General features: G+C 39.2%; 1 protein-coding gene across 1 annotated transcript in view; it reads left to right on the top strand.

The window, feature by feature from the left end:
- The window catches only part of LOC138763184 (metabotropic glutamate receptor 7-like), a 583,408-nt gene that overhangs the window by 127,717 nt on the left and 436,204 nt on the right, over nt 1-19,487 (top strand). Inside the window, exon 2 of the mRNA XM_069936932.1 lies at nt 17,925-18,060. Coding sequence (XP_069793033.1) covers nt 17,925-18,060 — 136 coding nt within the window. The remainder of the gene's footprint in view (nt 1-17,924; nt 18,061-19,487) is intronic.

The raw sequence follows: 19,487 nt of genomic DNA, 5'->3' as shown, positions 1-19,487 counted from the left end.
TGGGTGTGGGTGGGATATGTCAGTGGTTGTTGAGCCAGTAGGTATTGGCCGGTGGGTGTTAGTGAAGTAGGTGTCATTCCGTACATGTCGGTGGGTGGATGTTGGGAGGGGCTGTTGGGATTCAGGGTCAGAAGAAGATTTTTGAACATTTCCATACTGTTTGTGCTCTTGATATGAAATGTTAAAGAAATGTTGTCTGGGGTATAATTAATTGATCTTGGTCTTTAATTTAAGTTGGTTGTCATTGTCTTCATTAACGTGCATTGTGAGGTTTTTGAGAATGTGATAGTACAGAATTTGGTTCTTTTAACGTGCTCTACAGAGGGTACATGTAATTGGGTGCTGAGTTATAATTAGGTTTATTTTCTGGGCAATGCAAGAAATAATCCATATCCTTATCTGCGGTGTTATATCCACAGTGTAAAGAAGTCATTAACTTCATACTGTGATATATAATTGTGTTATTAACTTGGGACCACTGTCTAATTGGATTCAATAGCTGGTTATTTTAAATAATATTTGGATCAATTCCTGGATATTCCAGTTATATTTTGCATCCTGGACACTTGCAAATGGTTGTACCTGAAATGCTTACTGTGTTATTGCAGTTTGAGAACTGAAGCTACAAAGTTTTAGTCAGGTCTAATCCACATATGGGCTCTGTGAATTCTTTATGATACTGGATATTTTAAGGTTTCCCTCCTCCAGACTGATACCCAGTGAGAAATTGGCATATATCAGATCAAATGCTATGTATTGGCATGTAATAAAACAGAAATGTAATATTACACAAAATTGCCTTTAGTCTGCCATAAGATTTACCACTAGCATTGTCCGGCACCCTTTACAAATCAGAGAAATTGAAACAAAAGAGTTCCCTAGACACACCAAATGTCTAAGGATTCATCTCCAGCACTCCCACACCCTCTGAAGCTGCACAAGACTCCAGTTAGGTTCAAACCATCATCAACCTGAGCCAGGCCCAATCCTCTGAAATGATGAGAAAGCCTTCAACGCCCAGGGCCCTTTGGGAGCCCTCCTTGCCCTCAGCATCCTCTCAATCCCAGCCCTGACTTTCGGCTTCCGTGAGCTAGCTCCAGCAGTCTGCCAACTGGCGCAAGTCCGCGTCCTCAAGTTGCCAGCATCCCACAACTTGTGGGCTCCTGGCCCACAAGTCACCAGCAGCTCGCTGTCTGCGTGTGTCCTCAGCTGCAGAGCCCTTCGCTGGTCCACCATCATGGCCACCGACCCTGGGGTCATTTCCTCTGCTGCTGCTTCTCAACCAGGTGTAGGGGATGTTCTCCCTATTACTGGCATTTCACTTTAAGATCACTAGCTACTTACCTGACATATTTTCAGAATAAATGGTCAGAAATCTGAAATGAACATCCATGAATGCCACAAACTTTTCAGTCACTAGCATGGATAAATCTGCTTGAACCATAATGTTCTCTGCATATGATGCTCAGCATTGTGTTCTTGCTGTTGGATAATTCCTCTTCAAGCTTGTGAATTTGTATTGCCCAGTTTGATTAAATGTATGGAAACCACTAGCACTGTATGGAAGGATGCATTTCTGAACTACATTCACTTGATCACTGCCATTTCTTTGTCAAACCTCTTACATCATGGGGAAAGATATGGAGAATTTCCAAGGCAGGCTAAATTTTGTTAAGTATTTTTAAAAATCTGTATGAGAAGAGCGATTGGGGACCGAAGTAATTTTAATACATTTGATTTCATCATCCTCCATGGAAAGAAGAGTTTCATTGTTATGAAGCCGGTTTCATGGCTTCTCGGCAACCTAAAGCATTTTAAGTTGATGAAGTAATTTTGAAGTGGAACCAATGTTTCATTGTAGAAAGTGTAGGAGAAAATTTGCTCATTACACGCATACTCTCTCAAGTAACAAAAATCACAATGTACTGTCTCTACTCGTGTATTAGTCGATCCTGTGTAATAGTCGACCCCCCCCCCCCCCTTTTATTGGCCCCAAAATTGTGTGTTTTCCGTATGTCCCATATAAAAATTGACCCCCTTATTTTTGGCCTTCACTTTCTGTCCATCTGAGCTCCAGATGCCCTGAGCGCCAACCTTCGCCTCAGACCATCCGAGCTCCCGACACTACAACTGTCTGCCCATTTGAGCTCCCAATGCCCAAACTGTCTGCCCAACAAAGCTCCCGAAGTCCCACCTGCCCGATTGAGGACCTGATACCCCAACCGTGCATCCTCACCCCACCTGCCGGCCATAGCTCCCAACACTCCATCCACGGACTGTTACCGTGGCTGGTCGCCCACCCACCAGAGCTCTCCATGCCTTGGCCACAAACTCTCTCCTTGGCCCTGTCCATCAACCCATTTGAGTTCCCAATGCTCTGGCCACAGACTCTCTTCTAGACCCTGGTCACCCACCCATCTGAGCTCCTGACGTCCCATGCTAGCCATCCAAGCTTCCAATGCCTTGAAGAACGCAGATACTGACCATGGTGAGAATTAGAGTTGGATAAAAGTCAATCCCCCAAAACTTAACCTGATAAATTGGTCCAAAAAACTCTACTATTACACAAGTATATACATGTATATACACTTTTTCTTTTAGTGCTGTCGATTGATGCGAAAAATACTGTCCAGTATACCAGAGATGACTCTCTTGATCTTGTGCTGTGAGCAGAAAAAAATTCAGTTTAATACATCATCTAAAAGTAGAACACTTCACCAGTGAAGTGATGGACTAGAATTTTATGACCCAGGTATAAAGGATGGAGCAAGATAACTACTGTCCAAGTCATATAATGTAATGGCTTGATTATGTCTTGTTAATTGCAATAAGATACATCTTCAAAGATTAAATAAAGGCTGTGTTATTTCAAACAGGAAATTATCACCATGAGCATTTATAGGCTGACTAAACAATAGAATTGTGGATGATCCAGATTTAATGTGAACCTCTGTTAACTGACAAGTAGACCTGTACAAATACTTATTAAAATGATCAGTTGGACAACCTTACAAAGCTGTGCAACTGATTTCAATGTGTGCACAATTTTTGTTTCATCCAGACCATTGGGACTTTTGGGCTTGTGCTTCAGAAATGACCACAGGAGCTACTGGTTTATAGTGAGAATTTAATGGGCTCATTGCTGCCCTTTAGTGAGGAGATACTGTCAGCTTCAGTTACCTCATCTCTCAATTCCAAAGTTCTGGGCTTAATTTGAATGCTTTGAGCACAAAGATTTTGGTTGGCTAGATTTTGACTGGAGATATCACTGGTGTCCGAGTGAATATTTATTCTTAAATCAACATACATTACCAAAAATTATAGTGAAATTCCAATAATCTAGGATTAAATTTTTTGCATTCTAATAGTTTGGCATGACCTCCTCAGTAGTATCATTATAGTCCAGACATCTATTTTCTGGTGTTCTGAATGTGAAGCAATTTGTTGAGTGTAATTTATTTTTCACTATTTTCTCAATGCTTTTCATACCCACTTCCCTTAAACACTGCATTCTTCTTCCTGGTGCTTTAAACTCATAATATTCATGAGAAGCTTCTGGTCCTTGGTTACCCACCACAAAAAAAAAAGTGAATTAAAAGTATTTCAAGATAGAATTAGGAGTAGATTCTGGAAAACCTGTTTATCTCATACCACCAGAATCCCAAGGGTGCCAGGTTATTGGTGATTTACTGATTATTTCCATTACTGTTCATGGAAACTTGCTGTGAGGAAATTTGGAGCCACATTGGTTCATCTGTAAATACAATTCAGCAGCACTTCGTTACTTCCAAAGAAGTATGGGATGTCCTGAGATCTTAAGAGGTAGTAAATAAAACTAGGTTCTCCTCTTGTCATTTCCTCTTGTCAACACAATTCAAGTCCCACAAGATATAATTGATCCTTGACCGACATAGAAACAACAGTGGAAACTCATACATACACTTTTTTAAAAATGCTGTAATTAACTTCCATGGCAACACTGAATTAAATATATCTGCAATGTGAATAGTTTGTTTACCTCTTCTTGTGCTCTTGGAGATCTGACTGGTGTAATGGTTAACTTGGGCTCACAAAGTTCTTCATTATGGGACTTGAAGCTACCAAAGAACAGAAAAGCAATTAAGCTAAATGATTTTCCCAAAATAATGCACCCCAGGATCATTAAGAGTGTAGTCTTTCAGTAAATTACATCAGCCATACTGTGAATGAAAGACAGCAATGCAAATTGCTATTCATCTCCAAAAATAGTTGTAAACTGAGACCTTGCTAAGCAAAGTACCACCTGAGAGCACTCTGAATGTCCTGGCTTATTATTAGCACAGAATATTAAAAATGAAAGGTCTTTATTTTATTGGTACTGCAGTACAATAGTTAGAATGTCTTGTTGAAGATGTACAGAGCTTGGACACAATTTTTTTTATTTTGAGTATTGTGTGTTTTCAGGGGAGGATATACTTGCTTTAAGTTACATTCTCGTATGAGGGGATTATCCTGTAAGGAAAGATAGATTAAGGTTGGCCCATACTCAGTACAATTTAGAAGAACAAGAAGCGATCTCAATGAAGCAAATAAGATTATACAACAGGCTGACAGAGATGTCAAAATTCAGCATGGAGAATCTAGAGCTAGGAGATACAGTCTGAAATACAAATATGACTTTGTATTGTAGATGATGAACTTTTGGAATTCTTTGCTTCAGAAGGCTATGACTTTTAGTCATTGAATATATTTTGGCCTGTAACTAACAGATTTTTTAATATATAGTTTCAGAACCTAAGATAAGGGGGCAGGTGACAACATGCTTCAAGATCTGATATTGATTCAATAAAAGAATTACATAAGAAATTGAAGGAATATGGAGAAGTGTCGGGATACAAGATTAACGCAAATAAAAGTGAAGCAATGCCAATGAATATTGCGGATTTCTCAAAATTTAAGAAAGAATCACCATTCAGATGGCAAATGCAAGCAATACGATACCTAGGTATACAAATAAATAAAAACCTCAGCCATCTATATAAACTCAATTATTATCCACTAATGAAAAAATTACAGGACAACTTAGAGCATTGGAAAGACTTACCACTAACACTAATAGGAAGGATAAACTGTATTAAAATGAACATTTTCCCAAGGATACAATACCTATTTCAGGCATTGCCAATACACCTGACAGAGAAATTCTTCAAGGAGTTAAAGAAAATAATAAGGAAATTTTTATGGAGAGGGGGGAAACCGAGGATAGCACTAGATAAATTAACAGAATAATATAAACAAGGAGGCTTACAACTGCCAAACTTTAAAAATTATTATCGAGCCGCACAATTAAGATACCTATCAGATTTTTATCAAAAAAGGAAAAAGCCAGATTGGACTAGATTAGAACTAGATAAAATAGGGGAGAAGATACCCGAACATATATTATATAAATGGGATGAAAAATTGGTACAACGTAGGAATTCTTCAGTATTACATCATCTGCTCAATATTTGGAAGAAGATTCATGTAGTAAGGAATAAAACAAATTACCAACTACCAAAACTAATACTGACGCAAAATCAGCTAATCCGTTTTACCATAGATAACCTTTCCTTTAGAGAATGGGAGAAAAAAGGGATCAAAAGAATAGAAAATTGCTTTTCAGGAAATAAATTATTATCCTTTAAACAAATGAAGGATAAATATAATATAACTCACGATACAGTGTTGGCATACTGCCACCTGAAATCCTACTTGAAGGACAAATTGGGAAACAGTCTGAGGTTACCAGAGGGAAGTAATTTTGAATATGTGATTACAGACACAATGATAATCAAAAAATTTATATTAAACTACAAGAAAAGGAGAATGAGGAAACAAATGGTAAAACTAAACAAAAATGGGAACAAGATCTAAACATAAAGATAAAGAAGGAAACATGGGAGAAGTTATGCTCAGGAACTATGACAAATACAATAAATACGAGGTTACGTATGATACAATATAACTGGATACACAGGCTATATATTACACCTCAAAAGTTAAATAAATGGGACCCAACAGTATCTGACAGATGTTTTCGATGTAAAAAGGAAATGGGAACAACAATTCATGCAATCTGGACATGTGAGAAAGTGAAAAAAATTTGTGAAGATCTAAACCAGATATTAAATAAAATCACAAAAAGCAATATACCAAAAAACCCAGAGATCTTCCTCCTAAGTAACATAAAAAACAAAGAATTTGGACTTGATTTGGATGGTGCACAAAAAAGATTTGTTAGGATAGCCCTAGCTGTAGCAAAAAAATGTATTATGTTAGCCTGGAAATTAGAAGATAACTTGAGAATACAACAATGGTATATAGAAATGCATAAATGTATTCCATTAGAAAAAATAACATATAATTTAAGAAATAATATTACAATATTTGAACAAATATGGGAGCCATACATGAAACATAATAGAGAAAACCTACTGGGGACATCTACCACCTAAAATGACAGAAGAAGAGAATGAAAAGAATTGATTCAGTGGAATTTCTTGTTTATTTTTATTGAGTGACAACATTGTTTGACGAGTTTAATGTATCTTAGATTCTGAACTTTAAATGAATAGGAGGGGAGGTAGGGAGGGTGGGATGGGAAAAGGGAGGGGGGGGAGAAAGTGACACTGTATATATTTGAAAAGGAAAATGTATGTATCTTGATCAATGTGGTTTATAGTGTGAAAAATTAAAAAAAATAAAAATCTGATATTGATTAGCTGCACAATCTACTCCTGTGTCTACTCCTTGAAGCTCAGGAATATTCCACATAACACATTGATTTTGTCCATCAGACATGTGTGATTTGAGGGGATAATATGAACTATTTTGTAATCACGTAAGAATACACCTTCTCAGTTATAACTGTAGTGCTCCACATTGGGCCCTATATGAACACCTTCCTGAGATGGTGGAAGACATCAGTAAATGAAATCTCTTCTGTTATTTGAACCTTGCATCTCTAAGTTATTTAAGAAACCTCCCAAGTAATGCAGAGATAGAACATGGTGGAAGCTGTATAAGAGAACAAGAATAAAGCCATACAATTGATTGCAAGTCACTGAAATATGAAGGAGAAGAAGAGAGAAAACATTACTGAAAAAAAAAATGGCTGGAGCAACAGCAGTTCACTCAATGATGGACTGGGAGGCTGAACACATTGTTGAATCATGTAAAAAGTTTCATCAGAAGTGCAATATAGCATTTAAAAACTATTTTAAAAATGCAACAGCAGAGAAGAAGGTCAGTTATATACTTCTCTGGATGGGGAAGTGAGGCCTTGACTTATTTAATAGCTGGGAGCTTCTAGAGGTGGAGAAAAATGATCCAGAGCAGATATTAGCAAAGTTTGCTTCTCACCTTGAACCCAGGTCTAATCACAGAATTAAACGTTATGAATTTCAAGGCTTAATCCAAGAGACTGATGAACCCGTCGATAACTTCCTCACTAGACTAAATTTTGTTGCTGCAAAATGCAGATTTAAGGATATAGAGGAAAGATTAGTTGATCAACTAATATGGGGGAGTGCCCATCTCGAAGTGTAAACGTTTCTTATAGGGAAGGATAGCTTGAAGCTGGCTGAAGCTATAGACAGAGCCAGAGACTTTGAAGCCACAAGGACGCAAATTAAATCCCTATCTATGCAGACCCACCCACAGCAAAGAGAAGGAAGGGTTGATGCTATAAAGAACATAATCTGAAAAGTGGAAATCCCTAAGACCTGCAGAAAGTTCAGTGACAATGTCCCTTCGATGACTGAAACAAACACCCCACATACGGTTCTGAATATAGAGCCTGTGGTAAAGCAAACCACTGGGTGAAGATGTGCAAGTCGGTATGAAGAAAACAGTAATACCAGTGAAGAAAAAAGACAAGATGAAGATCCACTACATAAAAGGAAGCATCAGTGAGGACTCCGACACCCAGATACTGGACATGGAATCCATACAGTTTCATGAGATGTTGGGTGAGATGAAAGAAGGAAGTGAGTTGCACACAAGGATCCAAATACAGGGGACAATCCAGAACAAGCCGATGATATTTAACTTAAAGATGAAGCTGGATACTGGATCACAAAGAAACGTCCTTCTGCTCAGACTCTACTGCCAGATGTTTCCAGAGAACATAATAAAAGGGTATCCAAAATATAGTGCATTGGAAACAGCAAATGTCACATTAATGACCTTTGGTTGACCCATAACCAAGCAGCTAGGGAGAGCAAAGATCAATGGCTGCCTTAAGAGAAAGAACATCCTCTGTACATTCTACATGGTAGATGCAGATAGGCAAGCAATTCTAGACCTGGATAGCTGCCGGGAGTAGCTGTTGATCTCTGACAATTATGAGATCCAGATGACGAAGATGTCCAAAAGAATCAACAGACAAACACAACAAAAAGAGGAAATAATTTTCATGAAGTACCTGTCAGGCCATGGCACACAGTGGGAGCAGACTTGTTCACCGAGAATCAAGAGTGGTATTTAATAGTAGCCTGTTACTACTCTAAGTTTCCATTTGTCAAAAGGGTGAAAGACCTGAGAGCATCAACTATCACCTCAGAAATGAGAGCGCTCCTTGCTGAATAAGGAATACCTGAGCAAATAATATGTGACAATGGAACACAAGAATTCAGAAAGCTGGCTACAGAGTATGGGTTTGTTATCACACATCATCCCCATACTACCCCAAAGGTCATGGGTTCATTGAAAGACAAGTTCAAACTGTGAAACACACACTAGTTAAGTGTTGAGAAACAAAAGAAGACCCATGCCTATCATTACGAGCAACACCTTTAAGGGCTGACATGAAGTCCCTGGCAGAACTTCTAAATGGCAGGAGACATAAAACAACTCTGCCAAGCAAAATACACCTTCCAGAAGACCACGAGGAAACCAGAAGAAGACTGGCTGACATGCAAGAAGAAGGACACCAGCATTATAACAAACATGCACAAACATTGCCTGAACTCTTCAGAGGGCAGCATGTGCGTATTCAAGAGCCGATGTTGAAAACATGGACCCAGCAAAGGTCATCAGAGAAGCTGAGACACCAAGATCATACATTATGGAGACAGACACTGGCAATCAGCTGAGGAGGAACAGAATTCACATCCGGCCAACACAAAATGTGAAGAAACAAAAAGCTTTAATACCAACAAAGCCTGAAACACCAGTTTCAACTGAGGAATCAAGTGAAGAGACCACAATCACTAATACTGAAACATCAACACAGCAGTTGTCAGGTGAAGCACAACAAACTACATCACCTACACGTGTACCAGCAACACAGAGGCCAACAGATGCAGCCAAATCCACAAGATGGCGAAGGAACACACTGCCATTAGTGTGCCATCAATAAGAAATATTTAAAACTAGTTGTGTAAATAAACTAGTGTACAAGTTCAGTTACTTACGTTGCACTGGAAAGAAAGTGATAAAAAACACTAAATTTTTCTTTATCTTTATCACATAAGAATGCACCCTTTTTATTGTAGTAACTGTTTTGCACCACTGTGGGTTGTATGTATATGTGTATGTGAACATCTTCCCGAGGTTGTGGAAGGCATTAGTAAGTAAAATCTCTTCTGTAACACAGAGACATAACAGGACAGTATTGAAAGATTGCGTTCCAGGTGACCTTTAAAGGTTGCGTTCCAGGTGACCTTTTTAATTTCAAAGGTATTTTCCTCTCAGCCATTCCCTTTTGTCATATTGGAAATGCACTTTTCACGGAACAGACTATGCTATAACTTATCTAAAATAGTTGGTAATTTGTGCACTTTGGGAACAGTGGTTCAGAGATTATACTGCTTTCCATTTAATTACTGGTTGTTTTCATATCTTACCATTTGTTAACATCCACTGTCTGTTTGGTGTAAGGCTAGAAACCATGGTTTTCTAACTTTTGTTGCAAATGCCTATGGATAGGTCCAAGGTGAACCTGTAGCATAAATTTCCCCCAAACTGCAACTCAGTGAGCTCACACCAGTATAAATCCAAATGTTCTCACATTGGGGGAAATCAGATGGCATGCAAAAAGCGTTTTGGCTCTAGAACTCTGAACAGTTGTGTGTCTTTGTTTGGCATAAGTGAGTGTCCTCATGTTTTCCTTTGTCATGTTACCATTGCATTTAGAAATTCCTCAGAATAAGTTTGAGGGTATCTCTTATATGCTCCTTTTTCCTCCATCAACCCCAACCTCCCACAAACCCAAATTTATAATTGTCAATCACTTTACAGACAAGGATTAATTATATTTTTCAAGGCATTTAAAAGAAATCTGATGGGTGACTCGAAAATAATACTCAGTGTTTAGAGATCCAACAAGTCAGCTTAGTTATAACTTTGAAGCGACGAGACAAAGAGCTGCCCTTCAGCACAATTCTTTGTGCCCAACATTGAGACTCATTCACCAAAGCATGTGGGTTACTGAACTCCCATTGTGTTAAGAAAGAAAAGCCAAGTATGATTGAATTCATGACAGTCATTGCTCATGTTGGATGATTCATTTTGTATTGATGGCAATGGGATCATTGGATTTTGCATTGGTCATAGTAAACTTTGTGTTAGGAGTGAAATGTTACAACATGGGGCTCACAGAATAGACCACTCAGAACATAATATCTTCAGTGAGGTGATGCTACTCAAGATAAGAATACTCTTAAATTGACAATAACTGATGGCTCTCAGAACTTTAAGGAAAATATAAACTAAGCTCACAAACTTTGCTATAAGTATTTTGAGGTGCAGGCTTGCATGACCAAAATTAATTTTCTCTCAAAATTATAAAAAAACCTTAAAGGACATATTTTATAGATAAAAGCCTCTGAATTGTATTATGTATTTTGGAATGCATTTTGAATATGCGCATTCTAGTCTGAGATTGAATCTGAATAGGAAGGACTGTACTTTCTTTTATTTGAAAATGCTCAGTCACTGGCATCATTAGGGGGCTGTGGAATGCAGAGGGTGACACCCTCAGAGGGGGTGACACCAAAATGACTGTCTATTAACTTTTTGTGTAGTTTCAGCAGAAATTTATTATTTTTCATTAAAGTATCCCTATAGTTAGTTCTAAGAACAAAAACATTTTCGTAAGCCCAGTTTCATGCATCAATGTACCTACAAGGTTAAAGCTCGATGCTAATTTACTTTTTGAACTTTCTAATGCGCTCCAGTCAGAGCTGTCATTATTACCCAATTACAATGACTCTTTCGTCTGCAGGCGCTACAACACGCATTGTTGTTTTCGAAGCTGCTGGTGTTTTTATAGTTGCTGCTTTTGTCAAATGTTCTGGTGTTTTAACTCCAATATTGTGGTCATTAGTATTTGTGAACCTATATCAATTTTTTTTTTGAGAATGAAGTAGTAATTAAAGGAAAAGAAGGAGAAAAAATAAAAAAAAGGCTCCTGCTCAGTTACTAATAATATTGTAATATTGTAATTCAATGTAGAAAGATTTTTAAAAAGAATTTTGTCATTAATGACCTTAGATTAATATAATCTAAGGTCGAGGTGACACCATGAGTTACCATACTGGATGACACCAACCCTAGTGACACCACTGTGTTCAGTCAAATATATATTTGTGAGGATTTTAAACACAATTCTCCCACTTGTAGTGACACATCAATAACTCTTTTGGTAATTTGACTGACAGTTCATGTGGAATTCAAGCTCTGTCTTATTGACCATTACAGTCGTGGCATTTTATGCTCTGCTCACCCACTTGCAACAATCACTGTATTCCCTTTATAGTTGGACACAGCCAGAGAATTCTGAGGTTTTTAGTTAATTATAAGCAATTCATGTCCTTTGTAGTTACAAATTACAATCTGGCAAAGAGATTGCAAGTTTGGATTTTCAAGGAATATGAGACTACAGGTGAATGGTCCTGACCCATTTTCCTCCACAAATGCTCCCTGACCCACTGTTTTTCCATTGGATATTTTCCCCCATTGGCTGACTAGACCACAGAAAGGGCTTTTAATTATGATCCTCCAGCTGACATTGACCTCATTCCAATTTAGCCTATAGGACTCCACTTCTGACAACTCCCCCCCCCCCCTCCCATGTCCTTGAGTACTTTACAACCCTCCCATTCCAGCTAAGTTCAGTTTAATATCTTACAGGCCTCATTAAATGTGCTGGTGTTCAGAATAAAGGATTTGTGTTAGAAATGATTGGAAATGCATCACTGATAATCACCTAATTTAGACTCCTAGCAATTTCAAGGAAGTTACTACAATTTCTTTACTTCCTATTGATGCGGTGTGGCCTGCTGAATTTCCCCAGCATTTTTGTGTTTTTACTGCAGTCACAGCCTCTGCAGACTTTTGTGTTTTGCTCCACGAGTAAGCAATTGGTCTTAAACCAAGGAAACAAAAGTAAATGTTTGCAGATATTAGAAATCTGAAATAAAAGGAACCAAAATCATTTGAAGCAATAGATCAGATAGCATCAGAATATTAAGGTCAGTTGCACTTGACCCAGTGATGTTTTTTAAATTGCTCACTCAAAATATTGTGATGTTCGTTATGAAAGTAACACATGGTTGGTTTTGTAATGCTGGTATCTAGGCGCACCCCCCCTCACCTGTGTAAATAGGTTTTCTTTTCACTTAACGCAACAATTCTGTGGTTGGTAGGAGAGTCAAATCAAGTTTATTATATTCTAATTGTACAAGTATAACCCGATAAAACAACTTTCTCCGGTCCTCTGTGCAAAATATGCAGACACACAATCAGACATAAACACAGACAAACAATACATATGTAAGACAAGTGTTTCATCTATACAAATAAATACAGAAATAAATATTATTTTTGTAGGTATGAGATTCTCAGATGGTTTCTTACTGGTGTTCCTCAGCCTGGTGGTGCTTTCTCTGAGACTCCTGTATCTCTTCCCAATGGGAGCAGCTGAAAGGTGCTCTGTGCAGGGTGGAAAGGGTCCTCAATAATTTTGTGCATCTTCTTTGGACAACCATCTCAGTAGATCACACCGTTTGGAGGGTGGTGGGGAGAGACATTCCTGTCATCCTCTCTTCCACACTATGGGCCTGTGGACTGACCTCTGATCCATTTCTCTGCAGCAAATGTTCAACACTGATGCAGCTGACAAGGACGCTCTCCTCTAGAAGGTTGACATAATGGTGGCCGGTGGACTTGCATGCTTCAGTCTTCTCAGGAAGTGCAGTCGCTGTTGTGCTTTCCTGAGAAGTGAGGAGATGTTGAGTGTCCACAATAGATCACTAGTTAAGTGAACTCCAAGGAACTTGGTTTTCTCCACTCTCTACTACAGTTGTTGACGTGTAGTGGAGGGAGGTCATTCCTGGTCTTCCTGATGTCCATGATCATCTCCTTCGTCTTGTCCATGTTGAGACTCTGGTCGTTACTTTCGCACCATTTCACGTGATTTTCCACCTCTTCTCTGTAGTGCAACTCATCATTGCTGCTGATAAGACCAACTACTGTGGTGTCACCTGCAAAGTTGATGACACTGTTGGTGCTGTATCTGGTGATCCAGTCATGGGTGAGTAGCATGAAAAGGAGCAGGCTGAGGATACAGCCCTGAGATGTGACAGTGCTTGATGCCCTGCTATCAACCAGACAGACTGAGGTCTTTCTGTTAGGAAGTCCAGGATCTAGTTACAGAGAGGGGTGTTGAATCCCAGTGAGGACAGCTTCTCCACCAGCCTCTGGGGAATGATCGTATTAAACACCAAGCTGAGGACAATGAACATTAGCTTGGCATAATAGGCGTCATTCTCCAGCTGGGGTTGGATGGAGTGAAGTGATAATGCTATAGCATTATCTGTTGAGCAGTTTCTTTTGTAGGTTCATTGAAGTGGGTCCAATGTCTCTGGGAGGTGTGCTTTGATGTGTTACATCCCTAGATGCTCGAAGCATTTCATCATTTTGGAGGTCACTGCCACAGGGTAGTAGTTATTGTCTCCCTCTTGTGTATTGGAATAATGTTGACTGTTTTGAACCATGTGGAAATGATGGATTGCTGTAGTGAGGTGTTGAAGATGTCCATGAAGATTTCCATCAACTGTTTCCCACAGTCCTTCATTACCTGACCATATATGTTGTCTGGCCCTGTAACTTGTATGGATTCACCTTGGATAGGATTCTCCTCACCTTGGCCTTGGCTCGGCAAGGGCCCATTAATTAGGGGGTCACATGGAGATTTATTTAGTGTCATCCTGTTCTTCTCATCAAACCATGCATAGAAGGTGTTTAGTCTGTCTGGAAGAGAAGCATCATTCATTCTTGCCTCGCAAGATTGATGTCTTGATCCCATGCCACATGCCCCTCGTGTCAGCGGTATCGCACAGCTGCCTGTGGATCTTCTGTGTGTACCATCGCTTTGACTTTCGGATTGCATGGGAGATCTCAGCCCTGGCTAATCTTAGTGCCATCCTATCCTCTGTCCTGAAGACAGCATCATGAGCTCTGAAAAGAGCCCAGACCTCAGCATCCAACCGTGGTTTCCGGTTAGCCCTGGTTGTGAAGGATTTGATCTCAGTGACATCCTCAATGCACTTGCTGACGTAGCCTGTCACTGAGCTTGTGTACTCTTCTACTTTTACATGAGAAATGTACAGAAGAAACCAAAACTTGACTGCTTCACAAGGAAGGGGCGGGGGTGGGGGGGGGGGGGGCTATAAACTTATAGCAGAGTCCTGGGGAGGGGGGCATAGCTGAAAAAAAAAGGTTAAGAATGGTTTATCTAAATTCCCCCTTAAATCTGGGTTGATGCCCAGATTAGAAAAATGAGAATTATTTCACCATATGGTTTGATGACCCGAAAGCAGTCTGTTCCCATAGCAACAATAACATTGTCGATCCATGTGGATGTTCAATTGGCAGTAACATGTTAAAGCTCATAAGTTTTGATACTGCTTTGCATTGAGACTGAATTATCATCCAGGTCTATGTTGGTCCTTGAAAATCTCAAGCAGATTCAGATGGACCAATGCCGAATGAAGTTGAGCTGTGGCTCTTGCATCTATTCTAATATACCTGTTCACCAAAGCACTTTTGATGTTGAAAATCACTTCAATTTTACTCTGTTTCTGGACACAATCACTTCATTAAATGCACTGGAGTGATTGCTGAAGGCATGTGGGTCAGGAGGCCATCTGGGACATCTCGATGACTTTGCAGTTTTGATGAGTTTCAGTGAACATTTAATCATGTGTGAAGGAGATGATCAGACACACCAGTAGTTTCGCGGACAGCAGTGATTGATGAGAAAAAATTGGTAGCTCCTGCCAAATTTTTTAGCAGATGTACCCCAGCCAAGATGACAGTGAATTCATAGAAAATGTCCAGGCTAAACATAAAAGGTCAGGATGGACACTCATTGCAGTTGTGGCAGTCTTTTAGGCGAATGCCCTGTGAAGTTTTCGGTCATATTTATTGATCCTTGGTGAAAAATTTGGTGTTTCCTTTCTTCAGTTGCAACTGCTCCTTCCTCCTTCCTTTCTTCATTATTGCCCCTTCTCTTGCCCTCTGTGTGACCCTCCCCCTTAAAAATAGGATAGGGTTGCCATGAGGCAATCAATAATAGAGCCATGTGTGGCATGTTGATGGGCAAAGAGATTGGAAGTTTTGAGCATGAGAGAAAAAAAAGGTATGACTTTTAAATTTGGAACTTAGTGTTGGGAGAGAGAATGGGTTAAGGCAAGGGTGATGGTTTGTGGCAGATGGGAGGTTCTTCCACAAATGCTGGATTGCCCACATGACCTCTGGCTGGTCTTCATTGATTTCTGAATTATGCCACTGTGCTTCTGTTTTAATATTTAAAAGGCAATGTATAACTATCTCAGAAAGCTCTTGTTATTTAAATCTCTGATGGGCACATTTGCTACTAGCTGCTGTCAATTAAATATTTTAGAGATGGCTTGAACATGAAAAAGGAGATGGCAAGTCACAGCAACAGAGTGTGGGTTGTCAGGATTGCAGTTAAAATATTGTTAACTTTGGAATTGAACTGCATAATTAGTTTATCTGTACTTAAAGTGGCTGTGTATTATTAATCATGATGTTCAAGTGGGGATTATCCCAAGTTCATGTGCAGGTTTTTGTATTCGAATGCTTGAGTTATAATCTAACATTGTACTCGACTAGCACTGTAAAGAAAACACTCTGGTAGCATTCAGCAATTTTAAAAGTGGAATTTTTTAAACGTTGGCAGGGCAGACATTCTGGGCTTCTGCAGACCAAGGTTTGACTCAGCACCAGCATTGTGATGTTCTAGGTGTCAAACCTGAAGAAAGTTTTCAGATTTATTGTCAGAGTACATAAGTGACATCACATACACTCCTGAGATTCCTTTTCCTGTGGCGCGGCAGAGTTACTACTTATTGGCAGTGTGAGAAAAACTGACTCAATGTACATGTAAACAAATAAAGAAAAGTAAACAAAATGACTGTGCAATATAGAGAAAAGAAAAATAATAACGCACAAAGGTAAGAGTCCTTAAATAAGTCCTTGATCGAATTTGTTGTTGAGAAGTCTGTTGGTGGAGGGATATCAGCTGTTCCTGAACCTGGTGATGTGAGTCTTCTGGCACCTATACCTCTTTCCTGATGGTAACAGCGAGAACAGAGCATGTGCTGGGTGGTGTGGCTCCTCAGTGATTGCTGCCACTCTCTGACAACAGTGTTCCCTGTAGAAGTTCTCGATGGTGAGTGATGTTTTATCTGAGATATCATGGTCTATGTCCACGACCTTTTGCAGAGCTTTTTGCTTGGGGTCATTTGTGTCCCCTTAACAGATCATAATGCAGCTGGTCAGCACACATCACCACACATTTGTAGAAATTTGCTATGGCTTCCAATGTCATACCAAACCTTCCAAGCTACTGAGAAAGTAAAGACTCTTGCCTCTACTTCTTAGTCTTTCAATTCTAAGGCACAGAGATGGTTGCTGGGATGAAAAGGTCATGAAAATAGATTTCATAGTCCCTTGTGTCAAGAAAACAAGTATGTACTTGAAAGCGAGAAATATTCAGTGCTCTGGAGAACTTCTTCAAAGTTTCGATGCTTTGAGCTGAATGACCAGTTCTTGTTATCCAAGTTTCTAATGTTCTCCAATCTGTCACAGTCCTGCCCAAGAGCATTTGCCATTCAACATTTACTTTCATTCATGGCACTAGAGAGTATTTCTTTAAATGTTGTCCACCAAACTGCTCTTGTTTACTTTAAATGCTCAGTTTGAAAGAAATATTAGAGGATACTGCAAAACTATTTTCCTCTACATGGTACCATAGGGCCATGGGAATGATTGAGTCTGCTGGAGCAGGCATCTCCCTCAAACAAAGTAGCTTTGTGCTGGTTTAAATTTAGACATACAGCACAGTAACAGGTCCTTTCGCCCCACGAGCAAATGCCACCGAATTACACCCAATTAACCTACATCTCCTGTACATTTTGAAATGTGTGGGGAAACAGGAAAAAACCCACACAGGCGCGGGAAAAACATACAAATTCCTTACCGACAGCACTGGATTCGAACCTTGGTCATTGTCACTATAACAGCATTGCACTAACTGCTATGCTAATGTTTAATGTTTCTATTATGACAAAAGGTCTTAAAGGTTTTGCTTAATCCATTCCTCAAGATTTTGTGAAATATTCTGAAAATGGCTCTTTGTGAGATCTTCTTTAAAAGGAGCTCTTGAGTTTTTTTAAAAAAATCCATGTATATTTGGTTGCAAAGCATAGCCATGAAAAGGAAAATAAATTCAATTGAACAGAACTGATTCGTTAGTCTATAATATAGCACCAAGACTAAATGTTTGACAGAAGAAAACAAGAACCATTTTGATTTTGATTGCATAGTTTTTGTTGTATTCACATGGACTTTCCCCCCCCAACATCTCCTAGGTGGGATTTGCATTGCTCAGTCCGTGAAAATTCCATTGGAGTCCAGAAGAGGAGACTATGATAAAATCATCAAACGCCTTTTGGATACACCTGATGTTCGTGGCATAATCGTTTTTGCCAATGAGGATGATATCAGGTAAGAGGGTTGCATCTTTGTTCAGGATGTTGGCTTCCCTTCCAGTTTCCAGTAGAACAACTGATGATGCATTAATCATAAATTTTCATATATAAAGAGGTTTTAAAAGAAAGTTTAATATTTATTTGGAAAAGAGAAGATGTGAATTATCAGGGAAATTGGAAGAGACTTTGTCGTTGTTAAATTTGAAATTGTACAAAAAGTTATGAAGCTGTTTCACACAGTTTGTGATTCTGACTGTCTGAATGAGCAGTAATATTTCTATCATTTGCAGGATGGGAACTGGGAAGTAAGGAGAGAATTAGAGATGTCAGCCATTGAAGTAATTGATTCCTGAGTGAGGATGCTTTGAATGTATCTGCAAAATGCATCTTGCTGGAAAGATTCTCTTACAGTTCATCATTATATGTCAGATAATGGCTGGCTTTGAGTTTTAATGAAAGGGTTGGGGGATTGAGAATTGGGGACATGAAATGCAATGCAGAAACATGCTGGAGAGACTCACGATGCTCCTTGACCTGCTGAGTTTTTCCAGCACATTTGTCTATTGCATTCGACCCTAGCATCTGTAGACTACCTTGTTTAACTGGTGACATGTAATGTTGTGGAGGAAGGAATAACAAATGGTCATGAAATTAAACAAATAATCTAGAGGTTCTGACCAATAATATGCTCTTCAGATTTTGCAGCGACTTTGCTGATGCAGAGGGCCAGGTGTAAATTATTTGCATGTAATAGCCTTGGAAGTCCTCAAGTCCAGGCACAAAGTCCCACTGATCATTACCTCTGTACACTGATGAATCAATATTTCTCCTTGACAAATCATACAGAGGAAGTCCTGAGGATGGTAAAGGTGCAGATTGTACAAACTGAGTGCAATTAACACTGTGGCTGATTGAGCTGAATGAGTCTTGAAGGATACTGTCTGTGGCAGAAAATGAGAGAAATAAAGAGCCATGGACTCACTTGATCTGGTCTTTATCGATCGACTTGTTGGAAAATGATTGGTTGGAAAGCCTTTTCCCCATTCCTTGATCAAACAAGTTCTGTTATTGCAGCAAGGCCACCTTCCTTAGCTTAACCTATCAATGCATTTGTGCTAAATGAATAAGTTGAGCACTTACTCAGCAACTCAAGTGTCCATTTGGTGCTGGAATTTATCAGCTACAGCTACTTGCTTTCAGCCATAATCTCTTGGAATGGAATATTCCCCTTGATTGCCATTTCTATTGAATGAGAGAAGCCTTGGTTTGATGAGAAATGCATAAGAACTTGCCATGAGCATTAGCAGAAGTACCTGAAAATGCGATGCCAATCTGGTATCGGGCTCAACCAAAAGATGAGATCGAAGTTCTGATATTCAGCACACTGAGAACCTCAGCTAAGAGTGGGAAGTTCCTTTAACAGATTTATTCTCAATGAATTCT

This window comes from Narcine bancroftii, chromosome 5 (genome assembly GCF_036971445.1).
Source record: "Narcine bancroftii isolate sNarBan1 chromosome 5, sNarBan1.hap1, whole genome shotgun sequence".
Taxonomy (NCBI): domain Eukaryota; kingdom Metazoa; phylum Chordata; class Chondrichthyes; order Torpediniformes; family Narcinidae; genus Narcine; species Narcine bancroftii.
Note: the sequence above shows the minus strand (reverse complement) of the source record. Positions and strands in the feature narration are given on the sequence as shown.